Below are 24,475 nucleotides of genomic sequence, written 5' to 3'. Positions count from 1 at the left end.
ACTGTGTATTTAATTATTTAATTTTATATTTTACTCATTGTTGATGATCTGTTTTTATCCCACCAGAAAGTGAGCTGCACAAAGGCAGGTATTTTTGTCCTTTATGTTCACACAGCCAGTATTCAACGAATATCTCCTGAGTGATGGCAACCCTGTGTGGAAGACAGAGAGATGTGATGGAGGGGCCTGGGGACGGCTACCTCTGTCATGACTGCTCCCGAGACTATGAGCTCCTTGAAGACAGGGCCGTGCCGGAACCATCAATGCCCTACTCAGAGTGAACACACAAGAAAAACTTGTCACACCTCATGGGTGTTGTTGAACCAGAGGTGAAACCAGGCATTCCCTTAGGGCAGTCTTAAAGGAACTATTTATTGGCTCCTCTTAACACTCATTTGGCAGTGATACCTCCAGGAATCTGCTCACGTCTGGTTTGTTTGTTTGTTTCTTTTTAGGAAGTTCTTGGGCTAGGTGTCGAATTAGAGCTGCAGCTAGAGACTACGCCACAGCCATAGCAATACTAGATTGGAGCCGCATCCATGACCTGCGCCTCCACTTGCCGCAACACTGGATCCTTAACCAACCGAGCGAAGCCAGGAATCGAACCTGCAGCCTCATGGACACTATGTCGGGCTCTTAACCCACTGAGCCACAACAGAAACTCCAACATTTCTGCTTTTATATCTGCCAGAATCGCACACAGAACAAAGCCTTTACACCAGATCTCTCTGCATCCCGACAGCGTTGACCTTGAATCTCTGTTTCCATCACTTTTTAAGGGGAACAATGACCCAGAAAACAGGGAGATGCTAAGAAGTCTGAAAAGAGAAGGAGCCTCTGTTCTGGGTTGTTCCTCAGATCTGAGAAGAGGCCCATGGGCTAAAACTACTGGGAGATGTATTGCGTATCAAGGAATCTGTAGTCCTGACCATGTCAAAGATGGTTTCTTAAATTAATAAGCTCCCCTGGAGTTCCCGTCGTGGCTCAGTGATTAATGAATCTGACTAGACTCTGGTGTTGCTGTGGCTGTGGTATAGGCCGGCAGCTACAGCTCCGATTCGACCCCTAGCCTGGGAACCTCCATATGCTGCGGAAGTGGCCCTCGAAGAGACAAAAACAAAAAAACAAAAAAAAACACCCTCCCCTTCCAGGAAAATGGGTGAACAGAGGCTGGATGGTTACCCATCTGATTGTGAGCCTGATGGGGTCCCATCTCCCTTTGAGACATGGTGGTTCTGGGGCCTTGATCAAGTACCCAATGTTTGTGACCCCAGATGGCATAGTTCTCTCAGGTGTGTTGGCCTGAAGCATCTATTTTACTGTAATTCTCGATAAAAATTCCAAATTTCCTAGCAGTCATTGACCAGCACCACAATGTTAAAAAATACTGCCTTTTCCACTGTCCCTGACCCAAGGTCTGGATATTTGACACCCTGGTCCAGCCTCATCTCCCAGTGGGGTGTGCACCCAGAATCATTAGATGTAGTTATTTATTTCCTCTTTTTTTTTTTTTTTTTGTCTTTTTGCCATTTCTTGGGCCGCTCCCATGGCATATGGAGTTTCCCAGACTAAGGGTCTAATCAGAGCTGTAACTGCCGGCCTACACCACAGCCACAGCAACGCAGGATCTGGAGCCGCGTCTGCAACCTATACCATAGCTCACAGCAACACTGGATCCTTAACCCACTGAGCACAGCCAGGGATTGAACCCGAAACCTCATGGTTCCTAGTCAGATTCGTTAACCACTGAGCCACGATGGGAACTCCCCTTTATTTCCTATTTATTGCTCAACCAGCTGTCATCTACAAAAGGACTTCACCTCTTCTCTTTAGTGATCAACCTGCTATCCTGACTGAGCCGCCTGTTAAGAGTATAATCATAAAGTTACTAAGAAACCAAGCGAATCACCTTCAGATCTTTAACACAGACTATGAGGTGTTGTGTGCCATCTAAAAGAGAATGTGAAAAGATTGATGAGATAAGGGTAGAAAGACAATATTCAAATCACAGGACTTTAGAAGCAGAATCCAAGTTGCTTGTTTTGGGGAAAAGGACAATGACGCCCAAGGTTCACAACTCCTGCTCCTGAGCCTCAGCCTTCAGTGTTCCCTCCACACTGCATTTCTCCTTCTCCCTCCCCTTCTGCCTAGTACCCCAGCCTCCAAAATTACATTCTCCCTTATTCTAGTATTATTTATTTATTTTTATTTATTTTGGGGGGCTGTGCTTGTGGCATGTGGAAGTTCCAGGGTGAGGGATTGAACCTGTGCCATGGCAGTGATCTGTGCCACTGCAGTGATGATGCCGGATCCTTAACCCACTATTCCACACGGGAACGCCTTCCTCCCTCACATCCTTTTAAACAGAAAATCAAAGCATTAAATCAAAGTATTTAATTTGATTTATTTATTTAGTAAAAAATTTTTTTTTGTCTTTTTGCCTTTTCTAGGGCCACTCCTGAGGCATATGGAGGTTCCCAGGCTAGGGGTCGAATCGGAGCTGTAGCCGACAGCCTACACGAGGGCCACAGCAATGCGGGATCCAAGCCACGTCTGCAACCTACACCGCAGCTCACGGCAACGCCAGATCCTTAACCCACTGAGCAAGGCCAGGGATGGAACCCGCAACCTCACGGTTCCTAGTCGGATTCGTTAACCACTGAGCCAAGATGGGAACTCCCAGAAGTATTTAATTTGATTTAAATTAAGATCAAAGCATTAAGAAAATGTTAATTGTTCAGAGAGTCCCATCACAATACTTCAATCAATTTCAAGGCTCCCTTAAGTTGGAGGCGTTGGTTTCCAAGTGACCAACACCAGGGGTTTTCCAATGGCTGTTGGAAGGGCCTTCTCACGTGTGTGTAAGGTGCATATCGTGTAATCTATTTGAAAAAGATATTTCTCACTCTCATCTCCTGAAAAACTGAAAACAATTTTGAAAGTATTTCTTAGTTGTCACAAGAGCTGTGGACTTTTGACAAGTCCCTTAGCCTCTTGGGAACTCAAATTTCTTCTTCCGCTAAATCACAAGCACTCAAGAATCATGGTCTGAGCCAGGTTCTCTGCTACACGGCTACCTTAGAATGTTCTTGGGAGAATTAAAGAAAACAGTAATATTAGCCCGTATTAATTGAATCAGTTCCTGCCAAGCACCAGGCTAGGTACTTTTCTATGCAGTTTTTAAATCTCTACGTTAGAGATGAGGTTAAGTGACCTGGTAACCAAAGCCATGGGGATGGTAGGGGGCTGCATGCCTTTATCCCCTTGTTTTCTGTGGGTAGCTGAGCAATGCACATACTGTAAAGTGCTGTAGAAGTATCACTGCAATTTCCGAGGGTATGGAGAGCCCTAACATCCTCTTGCCTGCCACTACCCCTATGCATTTTAGTAATGATGAAACCAAGATCAAATGTCATCTAGGGCAAGCTGGGGCGGTGGAGGTGGTGGAGAAGAGTCATAGAAACAGCACCCCAAGAAATGTGTGGGAGCACAGTGGTCCCCTCAGGTGGGCAGACAGGATGGGAAAGTTTGCTCACTTCCAACATGAGCTTCTGCTCTTTTTCATGTGTGTGTGTGTGTGTGTGTTTCACAACTTTTCAATTTTTTTAGTTAAAAAATTTTTAATTGAAATATAGGTTATTCTTTTAAAGAAAGGATAAAAAAAGGGAAAGAAGACAGAGGAAGGGAAAACAAAAGAGCTTTAAAGGAGGGCTGGACCTCTAGATAAAATCTCTTCATCTTCTCATCTGTCAGATCATTTAGCCTCTTAAGTGTGAATCTCCTCATTTATAAAAATGAAAATATCTTGCTGACGGAATTGTGGCATACAATGAAATAAAAAGTGACAAGCACACAGAAGCTTATCTAATTTTAGCAATAAGCATGACAATATGTCTAAATCTTAGTTGTGTCCATAGTGCTCTATAAATACTAGCGTTCTGTGTTTACTGTTTTATCATTGGCATCGGGCAACCGCACAAACATACAGTAGCCGGTACTAGAGCGCCCTCTGGTGGCTATGCTGCCACAAACAATGGACTATCGTGACTTCGGCCTCCATAGGGGCGGGGGTGCAAAGGCTCTGCCCTGGGTTGACCCCGGTTTGTAGGCACCCAAAGGAGAGGGGAGCGGTGGAGGTCACACTGCAGGTGGTGTAACCGGAAAAGGTTACCGTTAATCTACAAAAACACTGAATCACTATGCGGTCCACCTGAAACTGACAATATTTTAACAACTCTGCTTCAGTTTTAAAATAGTTACCATTAACTCACACTAAGAATAATTTTATTAATACGTTTGAGTTTGAGCCTTATGAAATTAGCTGCTATTCAGCCATTACTAACCTACAAAAATGGCAATTTCATATGGTTGCACCTAATTATTCCTGCTACTTGGGGAGCAATTCAAAATTAAAGTGCATAGATTATAGTGTTCAAAACACGCAGTTCCCATTGTGGCTCAGAGGAAATGACTCCCACTAGGAACAGTTCGATCCCTGGCCTTCCTCAGTGGGTTAAAATCTAGCATTGCGGTGAGCTGTGGTGTAGGTCAAAGACCCGGCTCAGATCCTGCATGGCTGTGGCTGTGGTGTAGGCTGATGGCTACAGCTCCGATTGGACCCCTAGCCTGGGAATCTCCATATGCCTCCTGCGCAGCTCTAAAAAAAAAAAAAAAAAAAGGCAGAAATAAATAAATAAATAAAGTGCTCAAAACACAACGTAAAGAATGACTTTATGGCTTGCGGAATCTAAAGCTGAAAGAACAACCTCTCCTCGGGAATTTTAATAATGGCCTATTTTCCTCTTCCTATATATCTTCTAGTGCCCTTCTTCCTTCAGTCTGCTCCTACCTCAAACAAAAGCATAGGTGGTAATGAGTTTCTGTGCCCTCTTTTCTTTTTTTTCTTTTCTTTCTTTCTTTCTTTCTTTTTTTTTTTTTTGTCTTTTTGCCATTTCTTGGGCCACTCCCGCGGCATATGGAGGTTCCCAGGCTAGGGGTCGAATTGGGGCTGTAGCTGCTGGCCTACGCCTGAGCCACAGCAACACAGGATCCGAGCCACATCTGCGACCTACACCACTGCTCATGGCAACGCCGGATCCTTAACCCGCTGATTGAGGCCAGGGATCGAACCTGCAACCTCATGGTTCCTAGTTGGATTCGTTAACCACTACGCCACGACGGGAACTCCTCTTTCTTTCTTTCTTTCTCTCTCTCTCTCTGTCTTTCTTTCTTTCTTTTGCTTTTTCAGGGCTGCACCCACAGCATATGGAAGTTCCCAACACCGGATCATTAACCCATTGAGCAAGGCCGGGGATCAAACCCTCATCCTCCTCATGGATACTAGTCAGATTCATTTCTGCTGCGCCACAATGGGAACTTGCACTTTTCTTTTTTTCCTAATGGCTGCACCCAAGGCAAATGGAAGTTCCCCAGTCAGGGAATGAATCTGAGGTGCAACTGCAGCACCGCCAGATCCTTTAACCCACTACACCAGGCTGGGGATTGAATCTGCACCTAAATAGTAATTCAAGCCACTGCAGTAGGATTCTTAGGCTACTGTGCCGAGGCGGGAACTCTCTATACCCCCCTTTTCTCAGAGTTCACTCAGACCTTCCATTTTTTTTCCCCTGCTTTGGGTAAAGAGGCTCTCTCAGAGCCTCAAGAGGACAAGTGATTGTGAAGCCTGTACTGTCTGTACAGCCCTTCTGAGAGAGACCATATTCCGGGGGTGGGAGGTCGAAAAATCACCAAATCCTCTGACTTTGCTAATTACAATTTTGGAAAGTTGAAATAGACCCAACCACTCAATCATATCCCCACCTCACTTACCACATCTCTCTTTTTTTTTTTTTTTTCTTTGTCTTTTTTTAGGGCTATACCTGCGGCATATGGATGTTCCCAGGCTAGGGGTCCAATCAGAGCTGTAGCTACTGGCCTACACCAGAGCCACAGCCATGCAGGATTAGAGCCTCGTCTTCAACCTACACCATAGCTCACGGCAACACCAGATCCTTAACCCACTGAGCAAGGCCAGGGATCGAACCTAAAACCTCTTTGTTCCTAGTTGGATTCGTTTCTGCTGGGCCACGATCAGAACTCCTCACTCAACAAATCTTAAGGGACTAAGCCTAAAAATGACAAGAAAAAATTTTAAATGCAATACACTATGCAGGAAACTGTAAGTGAATTTCCGGTGAGATATGCTTGCTTAGGAACTGCTGGTGAGGGTATAAACTTGTACAAATTTTCTTTTTTCTTTTTTCTTTTGTTTTTTTTTTTTGGTCTTTTTGCTATTTCTTGGGCCACTCCCGTGGCATATGGAGGTTCCCAGGCTAGGGGTCAAATCGGAGCTGTAGCCACCGGCCTACGCCAGAGCCACAGCTACGCGGGATCCGAGCCGCGTCTGCAACCTACACCACAGCTCATGGCAACGCCGGATCATTAACCCACTGAGCAAGGGCAGGGATCGAACCCACAACCTCATGGTTCCTAGTCGGATTCGTTAACCACTGCGCCACTACGGGAACTCCTGTACAAATTTTCTATGAAAAAATTTGGTACTACTGTTACCAAGAGCCATGAAAACTCTTGACCCAAGTAATTGTCTTCCAAGAATTTGTATTAAGGGGAGTTCGAGTTGTGGTGCAGTAGAAACAAATCAGACTAGTATCAGGTTCCATCCCTGGCCTCATTCAGTGAGTTGTGTGTCCAGTGTTGCCGTGAGCTGTGGTGTAGGGCGAAGTCATGGCTTGGATCTGGTGTTGCTGTGGCTGTGGCATAGGCTAGCAGCTATAGCTCCAATTCAACCCCTAGCCTGGGAACCGCTACATGCAGTGGGTTTGGCCCGAAAAAGCCAAAAAAAAAAAAAAAAAAGAAAAAAGAAAAAAGAAAAAAGAAATAATTTGTTTTTTCTTTCTTTTCTTTCTTTTTTTTTTTTTTTTTTTGCCATTTCTTGGGCCGCTCCCATGGCATATGAAGGTTCCCAGGCTAGGGGTCGAATCAGAGCTGTAGCTGCCAACCTACGCCAGAGCTACAGCAACACCAGATCCAAGCCATGACTTCGCCCTACACCACAGCTCACAGCAACGCTGGATCATTAACCCACTGAGCAAGGGCAGGGATTGAACCCACAACCTCATGGTTCCTAGTTGGATTCGTTAACCACTGCGCCACGACGGGAACTCCAAAGAAAGAATTTGTATTAAGGAAGTAAGCAAAAATGTAAGAAATTTTCATACAAAGATGCTATTGTAGCTATTGATTGATTGATTGATTGATTGTCTTTTTAGGGCCACACCCACGGCATATGGAAGTTCCTAGGCTAGGGGTCGAATCGGAGCTGTAGCCGCTGGCCTACGCCAGAGCCACAGCAACGTGGGATCCGAGCCCTGTCTGCAACCTACACCACAGCTCAGGCAACGCCGGATCCTTCACCCACTGAGCAAGGTCAGAGATTGAACCCATGTCCTCATGGATACTAGTCAGGTCTGTTACCACTGAGCCATGGAGGGAACTCCTAGCTTTATTTATAACAGTAAGAAATGAAACTACCCCCTCCTCAGAATTGTTAAATCAGTTATAAAACATTTGTAAGATGAAATAATATGCCTTAGAGATTACATTTTCAAAGAATATAGAGTGACAGGGAAAATGGTCACATAGTAATGAAAAGTGAAGCTATGTCTATATCTAAATCTGTCTAGTTTCACAAAAGAAATATATTAGAAAATAGACATTTTAAAGAGAGGGAAGAAAGATACTAAACTTTTTTTTTTTTGTCTTTTGAGGGCTGCGCCCATGGCATATGGAGGTTCCCAGGCTAGGGGTCCAACCAGAGCTGTAGCTGCCAGCCTACACCACAGCTCATAGCAACGCTGGATCCTTAACCCACTGATGGAGACCAGGGATGGAACCTGAAACCTCATGGTTCCTAGTCGGATTCATTTCCGCTGTGCCACGATGGGAACTCCAACACTAAACCATCAAGGGTAATAATCTCTAGGTGGTGGGATTATAGGCAAATTTAATACTTTTCTTAAACTTTGTTACGTTCTCCAAAAGTTCTACAATAATCATGCATTACTTTCGTAATCACAAAAATATATGCAGTAGAAAAGCAATTTGATTTGCAAAGCAGGTTAAATTAAGTTTTATAATGTTTACGGTATTGAATTTAGAAGTTGAATGCCAGGTCTCATCCAAATCGAAAGCTGATCAACAACTAAATAAGTTTTAAAATATATTTTATGGTTGAAAAGTGCTCTTTCATGGCTCTTGATATTACTACTGCCAAGTTCTTTCACAGAAAGTTTATACAAGTTTATACCTTCACCATCAGTTCCTAAGCATGTTTATCTCACCATAAATTCACTGGTAATCTTCTCCATAGTGTATAGCATTTAAAATTTGTTGTGACTCCACAGAATGGAAGAAAATCTTTGCAAATGGAGCGACTGACAAGGGATTAATCTCCAAAATTTATAAACACCTTCTGCAGCTCCATACCAAAAAAACAAACAATCCCATCAAAAAATGGGCAGAAGATCTAAACAGATAGTTCTCCAAAGAAGACATACACATGGCCAAAAAACACATGAAAAGGTGTTCAACATCACTCATTATTAAAGAAATGCAAATCAAAACCACGATGAGGCACCACCTTACACCAGCCAGGATGGCCATCATCCAAAAGTCTACAAACAGTAAGTGCTGGAGAGGGTGTGGAGAAAAAGGAACCCTGGTACACTGTTGGTGGGATTGTAAATTGGTGCAACCACTGTGGAAAGCAGTATGGAGATGCCTCAGAAAACTAAAAATAGAACTACCATTTGATCCAGCAATCCCACTCCTGGGCATCTACAGAGAAAAAACCACGAGTCGCAAAGACACATGTACTCTGATGTTCATTGTAGCACTATTTGCAACAGCCAAGACATGGAAACAACCTAAATGTCCATCGACAGAGGAGTGGATTAAGATGTACATATACACAATGGAATATTACTCAGCCATTAAAAGGAAAGAAGTAATAGCATTTTTAGCAGCATGGATGGATCTAGAAATTATCATGCTAATAAGTGAAGTCAGTCAGATAATGAGACACCAACATCAAATGCTATCACTGACATATGGAATATTAAAAAAAGGACACAATGAACTTCTTTGCAGAACAGATACTGGCTCACAGACTTTAAAAAACTTATGGTCTCGGAGTTCCCGTCGTGGCGCAGTGGTTAACGAATCCAACTAGGAACCATGAGGTTGCGGGTTCGGTCCCTGCCCTTGCTCAGTGGGTTAAGGATCCGGTGTTGCCATGAGCTGTGGTGTAGGTTGCAGATGCGGCTTGGATCCTGCGTTGCTATGGCTCTGGCATAGGCTGGCAGCTACAGCTCTGATTCGACCCCTAACCTGGGAACCTCCATATGCCGCAGGAGCGGCCCAAAGAAATAGAAAAAAAAAAGAAAAAAAAAACCCCAAAAACTTATGGTCTCTAAATGAAACAGGTTGGGGGGTGAGGGGAATGCGCTGGGGGTTTGGGAAGGAAATGCTATAAAACTGGGTTGTGATGATAGTTGTACGACTATAAATGTAATAAAATTCATTAAAATGTTTTTAAAAAGAAATTTTTTTGTTATTTTTTTAAAAGGCTTATTCCCATAAGATTTAGTGGATGAGGTGGGAAAAGGATTGAGTGATCGGGTCTATTTCATCAGTCATCTTTCAAAGTCCTTACCATATCAAAAAACAACAGCAAAATAAGAGTGAGAAAATAAATTTCTTGGTTCTCGGCCAAATTCTGCCACTTCTAGGTGATTCTGGTTGAAATAATCTTCTTGAAGGGCTCCATGGAATTGAAACCATTCTGAAGTTTATCCTTCTAGCAGTGGCGAAAGCCAACAGCTTTGGGATTCTAACTAGTCTGAGATACAACACAGTCAGCTGATACACACTTCCAAAAGGTTAGCATCCGGAGTCTTGAGATAATGCCAGGGCTCGAAATGCTGTAAACAACTTTGGAACTGTTTCATTGATCATTCATTTTGCACCCTTAAAGCCCATGAGAAAAGCTAAGTGCCATATTAAATCCCAATTCCACTCACAAGAGTGGATTCGTTAGGGAGAACAGGAAAACAATGAATGATATTGCGTATGCCTCATGAAAAGAAAATATATTCAAAATCTGGAGTTCCTGTTGTGGCGCATTGGAAATGAACCTGACTTGTATCCATGAGGACATGGGTTCAATCCTTGGCCTTGCTCAGTGGGTTAAGTATCCTGTATTGCCATGAGCTGTGGTGTAGGTCACAGACACGGCTTGGATCCTGAGTTGCTGTGGCTGTGGTGTAAGACAGCAGCTACAGCTCTGATTCAACCCCTGGCCTGGGAACCTCCATATGCCACAGGTGCGGCCCTAAAAAGCAAACAAACAAAACAAAACAAAACAAAATTTTAATTCTCATAATCTCATGTGAAGTCCATATCATTATCTCCTAAATGTACATTCAGGAAATTATATGCTAGAGTGGCCTTCCCAGTATGGGCATTTATACCATAACATAGAGAAATTTTCTATATTTTTTTGTTGTTTCTATTTTTTTCTCTCTTTTTTTAAAACGATTTTTATTTTTTGCATTATATTGATTTACAGTGTTCTGTCAATTTCTATTGTACAGCAAAGTGAAGAAGTCATACATATGCATATATTCTTTTTCTCACATTATCCTCTATCATGTTCTATCACAAGAGACTAGATATAGTTCCCTGTACTATATATACAGCAGGATCTCATTGCTTACTCCAAATGCCATAGTTTGTGTCTATGAACCCCAAACTCCCAGTCCATTCCATTCCCTCCGTCTCCCTGAGAGATTTTCTTTAATTAAAAAAATCTGGGTGGGGGTGGGGTGTTCCTGTCATGGCTCAGAGGGTTAAGAATCCAACTGGTATCCATGAGGAGGCAGGTTCAATCCCTGGCCTCGCTCAGTGGGTTAAGGATCTGGTGTTGCTGTGAGCTGTAGTGTAGATCGCAGACACAGCTTGGATCTGGCAGGTCTGCAGCTCGGATTCAACCCTAGCCTAGTAAATTCCATATGCCTCAGGTGCAGCCCTAAAAAAACTAAAAAAAAAAAAAAAAAAAAAAAAAAATTGGAGTTCCTATTGTGGCTCAATGGGTTAAGAATCCAGCATAGTGTCTATGAGGATGTGGGTTCAATCCCTGGCCTTGCTCAGTGGGTTAAGGATCCGGCACTGCCACAAGCTGTGGCACAGGTTGTCAAGGTAGCTCGGATCTGGTGTTGCTGTGGCTGTGGCATAGGCTGGCAGCTACGGCTCCAGTTGGCCCCTTAGCCTGGGAACTATCTGGCAAACCAAATCTGGGTCTCCCCAAAACAACAACTTCTAAATCTTAAATTCTACAATTTAAAAATAATGGAGGCGTTCTCTTGGGACTCAGCAAATTACAGATTCTGCATTGTTATTGCAGTGGCCCAGGTCACTGCTGCAACACAGGGTTGATCCCTGGCCTGGGAACTTCCACATGCCACGGGCACAGCAGAAAAAAAAATAACTATTACTCTATAAGCACGTATTTTAAAAACATTGAACTCAGTTAAATATCAAATTACTTTATCATTTTCTAAAAATTTAGAGCCACATAGGAGAGCTCAGGGTTACTGTTTAAAATTCTATGTAAGAAACACATATAAATTAGCCAAGCCTTGGTGATTCAGGTCCCTTTTGAGAAACTTCCTAAAGAATCTGTTTAAAGCTTACACTTGAACTCTACATCTTTTTTCCCCAAGTGGAACAAGCATTTATTTGTTCTGCCTAGAGTGTCTCACAATACCTCTATTATTCTCTTTGCTCACTCCAAAGTCATCGTATTAAATGACAAACTGCATCCCTCATCCAAGCTTTTCTTTTGGAGATGAAGGCATTTTCTGGAGTGAGTTTTAAAGCTGTTACAGCTTTGCAGGACCTCCAAGAGGCTCCAGTGGTAAAAGTCACATCAGTCACTAATTAAAATGAAGCCATCAGTTTGCCAGAAAAGCTGTTTTTCCTGCCCTTTATAAACTCCACATTCATTGCCTATGCCCCTGCCAAGGGCAATTAAGTTGAATGGGAATTTAGCAGATGTGAGCCACACACGCTGAACAAACCCATCACAACGGCTATTACCACTCTAATCAAGAGTTAACCTTGTTACGGGAAAAACAAGTGGCAAAACCAGGGATCTGGTCTTTTATGCTCAGCATTGGTCAGTCCAGGGCTGTGGCCAATCAGCCTCTTGGCCCCAAACTGAAAAATAGCCTCTTTCACATGTGAAGGAAAGATGAATTTTGCCTCCTGACTTTGGCCGTCCTAGTCAGTAGTCAGACACAAAAATGAGCTTCCAGAAATTGACTAGACACTCAAAGATCATTTAATGCCACAGCTCCCCCCCCCACACTTTCTAGGGGAATAAAAGCTGACTTTTTTTGCTTTTTGCTTTTTAGGGCCACACTTGCAGCATATGGACGTTCCCAGACTAGGGGTCGAATCCGAGCTACAGCTGCTGGCCTACACCACAGTCACAGCCACGAAGGATCCAGGCCACATCTGGGACCCACACCACAGCTCACAGCAACACCGGAACCCTGACCCACTGAGTGAGGCCAGGGATCATACCTGCCTCCTCAAGGATACTAGTCGAATTCGTTTCCACTGCGCCACAAAGGGAACTTCAAAAGCTGACTTTTTGAGAAAAATCTTGACATGTCAGGGGAGAAGATGCTAGCAACAGTCAAGTTTGCAGAGGAGTGGGCTTCACTGCCAGCGGTAACCCCTTTCTTCAGGCATTTCAGCAAACCAGGAAGAACAGCGAGAAAGGAGGTTTGGCAGAAACCAGGCTGAAGACCAATTAGAAACAGATCATGACAGATGAATTGGAGAACCTTGCTTTAAGGGAATCCGTGAAAAAGGGTGGATTCCTGAACACAGTGTTCGCCCTGAGGTGCTTTACCAGCTGAGGAAACCACCAACACACACATTCAAAGTTCAAGTCCTATTTTATCGGCAGTGAGTACACCTGCCAACCAGACCTCATCCGGCACGTGGACCAATAACCATACAGCGCAACTCCTTGTATCTTATCCCAAGGCTGTTGGGTAACCTATCGGCACATTCTATCCTGTTCTTTCTTTCTTTTTTCTTTTTCTTTTTTTTTGTCTTTTTGCCATTTCTTGGGCTGCTCCAGTGGCATATGGAGGTTCCCAGGCTAGGGGTCGAATCGGAGCTGCAGCCACCAGCCTACACCACAGCCACAGCAACGAGGGTCCAAGCTGCGTCTGCAACCTACACCACAGCTCACGGCAATGCCAGATCCTTAACCCACTGAGCAAGGATGAAACCCGCAACCTCATGGTTTCTAGTCGGATTCATTAACCACTGCGCCATGACGAGAACTCCTATCCTGTTATTTCTAAAATCACAACCCATGGTTCAGCTTTGGATGCAACAGGTGCTGGGGAAAGGAATGATGGCAAAGAATGCGCATGAACGAGAGCTTGTGAAGAGGATACACACGTGAGCCCTGGGGGTAAGGAGACCATTCTACTGGCACACGAGCCATGGCACTGCCCCAAACCCAGACCACAGTGAGCACCGCATGGCACCTACCTGAGGGTGCTTTTGGCTTGACTGTCTTGCTTCACAGGGGGGCATGCAGTTTGGTAATTTCCCATTTGGTGGATAATCCAGATGCACCAGGTCCCGGCAGTAAGAGTGACAAATGTATTTACCCTCTGAAAGAGAAGGCGAGAAGGTTCCTGGTTAGTTCTATGCGGGACTCTGTGCACCTGATGGGCAGAGGGAAATTTAAGCCCCCAAACCATAACCCATCATTCGACCTGGGATAACGGAAATATGTTTGTGTAGGACCCACGCTTTCACAGCCGTGTACAGCCATTTATCTAAGCTTGGCCTTCTCAGAGAACGCAAACACAGTATCAGTGAATGCATTTCACAAAGACAGGTTAGACTACGATAAATCTCTTTTGGGCAACTTAAAAATTGAGATAAAATTCATGTATTATTCATCATTTTATTTTTTATTTTATTTTTTTGTCTTTTTAGAGCCATACCTGCGGCATATGGAGGTTTCCAGGCTAGGGGTTGAATTGGAGGTATAGCTGCCGGCTTACACCAGAGCCACAAAACGCCAGATCCAAGCCACATCTGTAACCTACACAACAATACCAGATCCTTAACCCACTGAGCGAAGCCAGGGATTAAACCCACATCCTCATGGATACTTGTCGGGTTTGTTAACCACTGAGTCATGATGGGAACTCCTAAAATTCATCATTTTAAGGAGTAAAAGTTGGAGTTCCCATTGTGGCTCAGAGGTAATGAACCTGACTAGTATCCACGAAGGTGGGGATTTGATCCCTGGTCTCACTCAGTGGATTAAGGATCCAGCATTTATATGAGCTATGGTGTAGGTGGCATATTTGGCTCAGATCTGGTGTTGCTGTGGCTGTGGCATAGGCGAGTAGCTCCAATTAGACCCCTAGCCTGGAAACTTCCATATACTGCAGGTGTGGCCCTAAAAAAAGACCCCAAAAAAGGATAAAATTAAATGATTTTTATTTTATTTATTTATTTATTGCTTTTTAGGGCCGCACCCATGGCATAGGGAACTTCCCAGCTTAGTCGTCAAATCAGAGCTACAGCTGCTGGCCTACACCACAGCTCACGGCAACGCCGGATCCTTAACCTACCAAGCAAGGCCAGGGATCAAACCCACGTCCTCACGGAGGCTAGTCAGAGCCATGATGTGAATTCCTACAGTGAAGTCTTTAAACAGTTTTGAACCCACACTTCTGTCAGTAAAAAAAAATGAGAGACCTGAGCATGTACCTCTGATTTGTTTTGTTTTGTCTTTGGCCTTGCCCACAGCTTGTGGAAATTTCCAGGCCAGGGACTGAATCCATACCACAGCAGGGACCTGAGCCACAGCAGTGACCATGCCCGATCCTTAACCTGCTGTGCCATGAGGGAACTCCAACTTTTGATGTATGCAGAGAAAGTACTATATTTATTTATCGTTTTATACATGTACTACTATATTAATTCATGATGTGTATAATAAGATCTATAAGAACAATTTCAGGATGATGCTGATAGAAGGTCTGGTGTCAATCCCTGGTGGATTGCCTTGCACACCTGCAGGTGCACACATGGTCTTGCCTGGACTTCTGTCTCAGGCCTCCCTCTGGCTACCATCCTCGGCAAAGCTCAGGAGCCAAGCCCACTTAGAGCCAATGTGGCACCTTCCAGGTATCCCCGTCTGGGTACCCAGGATGCAGAACATCTCTGCGCAAGTCATCTCCGGCCTGCTCCCAGGGCCCATGCAGGCCTCTTCTACAGCACATGACAGCCAAGGGTCATCCGAGGCCCAAGGGTTGGTCAGGGGAAATGGTGTTGGTGGAGCATTGGTGTTGGTTGGGGTGGTGGCCTTGGTTGGGGTTGAACACATGGGTTGAGGTGTCCTAGGACAGGTGCAAGGACCTTTGTGCTACAGGACAGAGCTGGGGGCTGAAGAGAAAGGGGGAGTACCGTTGGCCTGAAGTCTCAGGTGTTAGTGTGAGAGGTAGCCTGTGAGCACACACTATTCGGAGATCGCCGTGCTTTGGAAATGAACTCATTATAAGGCAGCTGGTACTGTCATCACCCAGTGAAAACTAAAAACTTGGCAAATACACAGTGCTGGGGAGAGGGATATTTTCCAACAGTGCTGGCAGGTGTACAAATGGAAACAGCCTTTTTTGGAAGGCAATTTGTGAACACATGTATCAAAAATCTTCAAACTGTACTAACACTCTGACCCAATAACCTTGCTTCTGAGAACTTAGCCTAAGGAAATAATCATGATATGAGGAAAGATTTATCAACAGGGATCTTCACTGTAATGGTGAAAACTCGGAAGCAAATCAAATGTACAGCAGTGGGGCGTCAATTAATATGGCACATGCATGGGATGGACCACTGGGTTAAGATCAGTAAATGATGTTGGAGAATAATAGTCGATGACGACTCCCAGGTAATGCTTTTCACAAGGTAAGGATACTGGTAGAAAAGATGAATGAGGAGTTCCCATCGTGGCGCAGTGGTTAATGAATCTGACTAGGAACCATGAGGTTGCAGGTTCGATTCCTGGCCTTGCTCAGTGGGTTAAGGATCCGGCATTGCTGTGAGCTGTGGTGTAGGTTGCAGACGCAGCTTGGATCCCAAGTTGCTGTGGCTGTGGTGTAGGCTGGCAGCTACAGCTCCGATTCGACCCCTAGCCTGGCAACCTCCATATGCCGAGGGAGTGGCCCTAGAAAAACCAAAAAGACCAAAAAAAATAATAATAATAAATAAATAAATAAATAAAAAAGGTGAGCGGGCTCTGTGCGGTTTGATTTTTTCGTCTTTTTTTTCTTTTTAGAGACGCACCTGTGGCAGATGGAAGTTTCAAGGTTAGGGGTCAAATCGGAGCTGCAGATGCCAGCCTACACCACAGACACAGCAACTTGGGATCCGAGTCGCATCTGGGACCTACACTACAGCTCATCATGGCAATGCGGGATCCTTTAACCCACTGAGCAAGGCCAGGGATCCAACCCTCGACCTCATGGACACTATGTTGGGTTCTTAACTGAGCTACAATGGGAACTCCATGGGCATTTTGAGATTCAAGTGCCAGTGCATATGAGGGAAGATGTCCAGTGAGTAGTCGGGCTGGTGTGGCTGCAGTGCAGGAAAGGCAGCTGAGATGGGGTTGGAGTCTGGGAGTCATGTAGCCTATTAAGTGGTGTGGGAAGACTTGGTGTGGCTGAGAGCTGCCTGAGCGGGAGAGTGGCCCACTAGAAAGAGTGAGGTTTGTCAGTCAGGCCATTTGGATCCGCACTCTGCTCCCACCCCTCACAAGCCACGCGCCCGCTTGAAACCTCAAGTCACCATCTGTGAGCAGAGAGCATAATGTAGCCTCACCTCACTCCTGCAAGCCTTAAAATGATGTCATGTGTTAGGTCCTAGAAGGTTCTAGAATATGGGCTCACACAAAGGGGCAGCTATTCCTACTATCACAAGCACAGGATGTGGAAAGACCACTGATATGGAAGGGGTGCTTTGAAGAAGACAGAGGAGAGAAATTCAGAGAGGTAAGAGGAGAAAGAAGCAAGAGTGTGGGGAAGGAAATCAAGACAGGAGAAAGTTTCGAGAAAACAGCTGGGTTAGCCCTGGCGCCTGGCATAGAGAAGCCAAGCAGGGATATGCTCCAATCCCTTATTCCATAGTTTTCCCTTCCAAGGTTGGGCACCATCTTTTTTTTAAGCTCCACAGCTCTCCCTTCTTATCTGGGAACTAGATTGATACTGTTGTTATTTACCTGTGTCTCTGTGATAATAAACCCAACACAGGCAAAGAGAGTGGTGTGTTAGTCAATGTTATCATAGGGAGAAATTCACTAATGACATTAGGAAACATTTCCTCTTTTGATGTATCTTTGTTTCTTATTCATAAGTAATTTTTTTTTTTTGTCTGTCTTTTTAGGGCCATACCCACGGCATATGGAAGTTCTCAGGCTAGGGGTCGAATTGGAGCTGTAGCTGCCATCCTACGCCAGAGCCACAGCAACACAGGATCCGAGCCACGTCTACAACCTACACCACAGCTCTTGACAACGCTGGATCCTTAACCCACTAAGCGAGGCCAGGGATTGAACCCGCAACCTCATGGTTCCTAGTCGGATTTGTTAACCACTGAGCTATGATGAGAACTCCAGAAGTAATTTTAATCTCTATCCCTATAATGTCAAGCCTAGAGCAGGCCCACTCGTTCCCTTTATGAAAAGCACATTTGCAGAAAGGGAAGGCAAAACCCAAGCATTGAGAAGCTTTTATCCCTGTTTGTAAATGGAGTTTTAATGGGATGGGGACTACTCTCAGAGGAGGAAGCACTGATTTATAAGGCTGAGCTTTGAAAGGCTCTCTACCAGATTTCATCCATATGAAAAGGTGCTTTTTTCTTATCTGTAAGTATCTGAAATGAATTTATGTTTTATAATGAATGGCATATCATATAATTGACAGCCTTTTTAAAGAAAATTATTGAAGTACAGTTGATTCAGCATTTTCCTTTTTTAGTGGCTCATAAAATGTCACAATTGATGGTGTCTTAAATAAGAAGAAACATGGTAATGCTCTGCCTGAGGATCACTCAAGCTAGTCTAGAAATACCACCTCCTATTGGCTTTCTAAAAACCCCCATTGTGGCATAGCAGAAACAGATCTGACTAGTAACCATGAGGTTGCAGGTTCGATCCCTGGCCTTGCTCTGTGGGTTAAAGACCCAGCATTGCAATGAGCTGTGGTATTGCAAATGTGGCTTAGATCTAGTGTTGCTGTGGCTGTGGCATAGGCTAGCAGCTGCAGCTCTAATTCGACCCGTAGCCTGGGAACCTCCATATGCTGTGGGCGCGGCCCTAAAAAAAAAAAAAGAAAAAAAAAGAACTTTTAGATAATGGTAATAAGATGGACGTGCAGCAGACACATAGCCCCAGTGACATTTTCCATAACTCAGCATAAAGGCCAGCATCTTATTGCTCAGGCCAGGAAGGAAGACAGCTCACTGCTTAAGACCAGGTAGAATTCTTCTCTGAGTCCATTCCAGCCCTTCTCACCGTAAACAGACACACACACACACACACACACACACACACACACACACACACACAGCCACCTCCTGCTCCCTCTCAACCTTGCAGAGGTTTTACTGGCCCCAGGATGAGTAATCTATCAGTCACTCAGAGATCCCTCTCTTTTATTATTATTATTTAATTTCTATTAAGCCTTTATTTATTTATTTATTTATTTATTTATTGCTTTTTAGGGCCAAACCCATGGCACGTGGAGGTTCCCAAGCTAGGGGTCGAATCGGAGCTGTAGCTGCCGGCCTACACCACAGCCACAGCAATGCCAGATCTGAGCCGCATCTGCGACCTACACCACAGCTCACGGTAACGCCAGATCCTTAACCCACTGATCGAGCCCAGGGATCGAACCTGCATCCTCATGGATCCTAGTCGGGTTCAGTAACCATTAAGCCACAACAGGAACTCCCTAAGCCCCCATGTATATTTTGATGGTAATAAAGATCTACCCATGTTTGAAGCTACTGGAAACTCCCCTGATTGTACAGGTGCACCCGGTACCCAGATGCATCCCACTGCTCCGCTTCCACAGCAAGAGCCCGAATGCAATTTCTGTTGCTTCTCCAGAAAGACTTGGGATGACACCATCTTGTAAATCAGCTATACTTAAAAAAAAGAAAAAGAAAAAAAGACTTGGCAGAGGGGGAGGGATAAATTAGGAGTCTGGGATTAATTTATACACACAACTATATATAAAATAGATAACAAGGACCTACTTACAGCACAGGGACCTCAACTGTAATTAACTTATATGGGAAAAGATTCTGAAAAAGAATGGTTATACGTATATGTATAACTGAATCACTTTGCGTACACCCGAAACTTAACACAACCTTGTAAAGCATCTACCCCACCATAACATAAAAATTAAATTAAAAAAAAAAAGACAGACAGACTTGGGAGCTGTGGCCTAACGCCTGGAGGTCCTTGAGTCCTTTTAGGAAGAATCTGGACAGCAAAACACATGTCTTCTTTGATATTTATAACTGGTCCAAATAATGCTGGAGTTACTGTTCCATCTGTTATGGAAAATTAAACCTCCTGAGCTGTCCTGTAATAGCAAAAAGCTGCAGGGCTTCGCTGTCACCATCCTTTGTTTAACTCATGCAGCATTTGAAAGCACACTGGCCTACAAGAAATAAAGCTTGCTCATGAACCAGCTTGTAAACAAACTCAGATGACAAGAAACCCAAACAGCAGGCCCAGCTGAAGCTTTTATCCCCAGGGCTGAAAGCCAGCTGGGTCCTTCTGGAACATCAAAGGCACAAACAACGGACCCCCTCATCCCTCCTGGCGTCCTGCGTGCATCCGAGAGCATCAGAAGCAGGGGGCACCTACCGGGGATGCGGGTTTTCTTCACCTGAAAGTTGACTTTGCCCGAGAGCTTATAAATCGCCGTTCCCATTTCCGAGCCCCAGCTCCGTGTGCAGCACAGAGAGACAGCTGAGGGTGACAGGCTGAGCGGGCCGGCCCCTGCTGACCTGTGTGACTCAGAGCCCACCAGGAGACCAGCCTCCCCCCATGCCTTGGCTTCACGTGTCTTTCCAACCGGCCACCAGTGCGCTCGGCAGCTCAGCTCATCAGGGCCGTCAGATTCTCACATCCAGTTCCATAGGTGAGGTTAGAAGACGCCCAGGGAGCAGCATCTTCCAGACTACAATCTTTTTTGCCCCTGTGGTTTTTTGGCTGCCCCTGTAGCATATGGAAGTTCCCAGATTAGGGATCAAACCAAGCCACAGCTGCGACCTATGCCAGATCCTTAGGCCAACTGCACCAGACTTGGGATGGAACAGGCGCCGCCAGGGGAACAAACTGGATCATTAACCCACTGTACCACATCGGGAACTCCCCAGACCAACAGTCTTGATTGGAGATGCCTGTATTGTGGTTGTTAAGGCCTCTGGACACAGATTTGGTTTAGGCAAGCTGTGTGGCTTTGGGCCAGTTCTTTAACCTCTCTGTGCCTCCAATGTCTCCTTCTGTAAGATAGTTTCCATGACACTGAATTTTGGTAAGTATGAGAAGTGCTTAGAATACTAGGAAACCCCACTTCCTATGATAAATCAGATCCCCATTCCCAGCGTTTGGGGGAAAGGGACTCCTACAACAGTCAAAAATAAGGTAGAGTTCCCTGGTGGCTCAGTGGGTTAAGGATCCGGTGTTGTCACTGCTGTGGTGAGGGTTTGATTCTGGCCTGGCAACTTCCACATGGCCAGGGCATGGCCAAAAAAAAAAAAAAGTGGAAAAATGAGGCTGCCTTCTTTAACCAGGTCCTTAAGTGGTACTGTTACCTATTTGTACTGAAAATCCTAGATTCTCAAGAGCACAAACTGCTGTCTAGTGTTAGATGTGCCTCCTGCGAGAACTTCTCTCCCCGGTTTCTTGTGGTTAGAAATCCTGAGTGGCTGTACGTTCTTGTCCCCGAGCGCCCCCTGTTGTCAAAGTTGAGGCATTTTTATCCCTCGGTTCAACTCCAGTCAGTCCTCTGAGAAAGAGGGTCTTGCTTCACTTTTCCGGTGCCCCGAGGCAGAGAGGAGAGCTGATTTCACCAAAGCCAGGTCTTAGAGAGGGAGTTGCTCAGGATTTGGTACAAACCCCTCAGCAGCACAAAAATAGCCTTTCTTATTTCCCAGCTGGCTCTGTCACTTACCAGCGTGTGATCTGGGTTCTCAGTTTTCACATCTGTAAAACGAAGGGGCGCTTCTAGGTGACCTCTAAGGTCTCTGTAAATTCTGATTTCCTCTGAGAGTCTCAAATTGGGAGTTTACACAACCTAAGGAGGGAGGAATGCCATGGAAGCCACACAAAGCTGCAGGCTAAATATGGTTCATCTTTCTGAAGCATCGGTATTACTGTGTGTTTTTTTAACATGAAGTATCGTTGCATTACAATGTTGTGTTCATTTCTGCTGTATGGCAAAGTGATCGGTTGTATATATATATTCTTTTCCACTATAATTTATCACAGGATACTGAATATAGTTCCCTGTGCTATGTAGTAGGACCTCATTGTCCATCCATTCTAAATGCAATTGTTTGTATCTGCTAACCCCACACTCCAGTCAATCCCTCTCCTATTCCCTTTCCCACTGGCAACCACAAGTCTGTTCTCTATATTTGTGAGTCTTCAATATTATTATTATTTTTTGTAGTAAAACATATCTGGGGGTGTGATGGAATACAATTCAAAATTTCAAGAAAAAAATGACATTTAAAAAATGTTCAATTTGGAAAAAATAGTGATGATGGTTGAACATTGTGAATGTAATGCCACTGAATTATATATGCTAAAATGGTTAAAAATCACAACTTTTATGTTATATGTATTTTTACCACAATAAAAAAAATTGAAAAACAATATTCAGGTAGACAAGAGAGTCCAGAAATAAACCCACACATACTTGGTCAACGTAATTTTTTTTGTTGGTTTTTTTTTTTTTTTTAGGGCAGTACTCATGGCATATGGAAGTTCCCAGGCTAGGTGTAGAATCGGAGCTACAGCTGCCAGCCTACACCACAGCCACAGCAATGCAGGATCTGAGCCTCGTCTTTGACTTACACCACAGCTCATGGCAAAGCTGGATCCTTAACCCCCTGAGTGGGCCAGGGATCGAACATGCATCCTCATGCCTACTAGTCAGATTAGTTTCTGCTGCGCCATAATAGGAATTCCAGTCAACTGATTTTTGACAAATGTACAAAATTCAGTGGAGAAAGGATAATTTTTTTTTTACAAATGTTGCTGGGACTATTAGATATTCATGTGTTCTTTGCATATTCTTAAGTAAACTTCAATTCTTACCTCTCACTATATACAAGAATTAATTCAAAATGGTTCATAGGAGTTCCCATCGTGGCGCAGTGGTTAACGAATCCTACTAGGAACCATGAGGTTGTGGGTTCGATCCCTGGCCTTGCTCAGTGGGTCAAGGATCCGGCGTTGCCGTGAGCTGTGGTGCAGGTCGCAGACGCGGCTCGGATCCCAAGTTGCTGTGGCTCTGGCGTAGGTCGGCGGCTATAGCTCCGATTTGACCCCTAGCTTGGGAACCTCCATATGCCACGAGATCGACCCCAGAAAAGGCAAGAAGAAAAAGAAAAAAAAAAAAAAAAGGTTCATAGATTGAAAGTGAAGCCTAAAGCTGCACAATTCTAGAAGAAAATGTAGGAGGAAATCTTTATGACATTGGGTTAGGCAAAAATTTCTTAGATTAAAAAAATGTCTTAAGACACCAAAAGCATACTTAATAAGTGAAAAAACGTAAGTCAGATTTCATCAAAATTAAGAGCTTCTTCTCTTCAAAAGGTACTTTTGATAAGCCAAACCACAGATGGAGAGTAAATATTTGCAAGCCACCTATCTGATATAGGAAAATATAATGACTCTTAAAACTTAATAACTAGAAAGTAAACATTCAATGTGAAAAAGAGCAAAAGATTTGAAGACTTCATCAAAAAAAGACACACAGATGGCAAATAAGTACATGAAAAGATGTTCAGCATTATCAGTCATTAGAGGAGTTCCCACTGTGGCTCAGTGGTTAACGAATCCGACTAGGAACCATGAGGTTGTGGGTTCGATCCCTGGTCTTGCTCAGTGGGTCAAGGATCCGGCGTTGCCGTGAGCTGTGGTGTAGGTTGCAGACGCAGCTTGGATCCCGAGTTGCTGTGGCTCTGGTGTAGGCTGTCAGCTACAGCTCCGATTAGACCCCTAGCCTGGGAACCTCAATATGCTGCGGGTGTGGCCCTAAAAAGACAACAACAGCAAAAAAGTATTAGTCATTAGAGGAATGCAAATTAAACCCACAATGTGATACCGCTACACACTTACCTCATAGAATGGCTATAATGAAAGTGACCACAGTGCCTGTTGAGGAGGGGCCACTGGAACTCTTTTCTCACTCTCTGCTGAAGCAGATGTAAGGTGACAGGACCACTTTGGAAGAACAGTGGGACAGTGTCTTTAAAACTTAAATACGACCCAGCCATTCTACTCCTATGTCTTTCCCAAGAGAAAGGGAAGACTTTGACCATACAAAGACTTGACTACAAGTATTCACAGCAGTTTTTTTTTTCTGGTTGCGCCCACAGCATGAGAAAGTTCCTAGACTAGGGATTGAACCCACACCACAGCAATGACCCGAGCCACAGCAATAACAATGCCAGATCCTGTGTTGCTGAGCCACCAAAGAACTCCAGCAACTTTCTTTCTTTCTTTATTTTCTTTTTTGGCTGTGCCCAAGGCCTATGGAAGTTTAAGGGCCAGGGATGGCATCCAAGCTGCAGCTGCAACCTATGCCACACCAGCAGCAAGGCCAGATCCTTAACCCACTGTGGCGTACTGGGGACGAAACTAGCACTGCCATAGAAACAAGCCAGATTATTAACCCACTGCACCACACTGAGAATTCCCCTGCAACTTCATTTTTCATAGGCCCAAGATGGAAAAAATTCAAATAAATGTCCGTCAGTGGATGAATGGATAAACAAATGGTGGTACAATGAAATGCTATCCAGCAATTAAAAAAACTATTTTGATAGTCAAAATACAAATGAATTTCAAAATACTTATATTGAGTAAAGGAAGCCAGAAAAAAGAATACATGTTATAAGATTCCACTTATATAATATTCCAGAAGATGCAAACTAATCTATAGCAACAAAAAGCAGACCAGGGGTTACAGGCTGGGAGCAAGAGGAGTTAAAGAGAAGGATCATAAAGGGGCATGAAGTTTTGGGGAGGGAT

At 44.3% G+C, this 24,475-nt stretch overlaps 1 protein-coding gene across 1 annotated transcript in view; it reads right to left on the bottom strand.

Annotated features, from left to right (window-relative positions):
- Positions 1–20,170, bottom strand: part of RASSF3 (Ras association domain family member 3) — a 164,108-nt gene extending 143,938 nt beyond the window's left edge. Inside the window, exons 1-2 of the mRNA XM_021091945.1 lie at positions 20,072–20,170; positions 13,657–13,781 (exon numbers count right to left, since the gene is read on the bottom strand). Coding sequence (XP_020947604.1) covers positions 13,657–13,781; positions 20,072–20,138 — 192 coding nt within the window. The 5' untranslated portion in view covers positions 20,139–20,170. The remainder of the gene's footprint in view (positions 1–13,656; positions 13,782–20,071) is intronic.

Source organism: Sus scrofa, chromosome 5 (assembly GCF_000003025.6).
Source record: "Sus scrofa isolate TJ Tabasco breed Duroc chromosome 5, Sscrofa11.1, whole genome shotgun sequence".
NCBI classification, from domain to species: domain Eukaryota; kingdom Metazoa; phylum Chordata; class Mammalia; order Artiodactyla; family Suidae; genus Sus; species Sus scrofa.
This window is presented reverse-complemented; position numbering and strand designations above follow the sequence as displayed.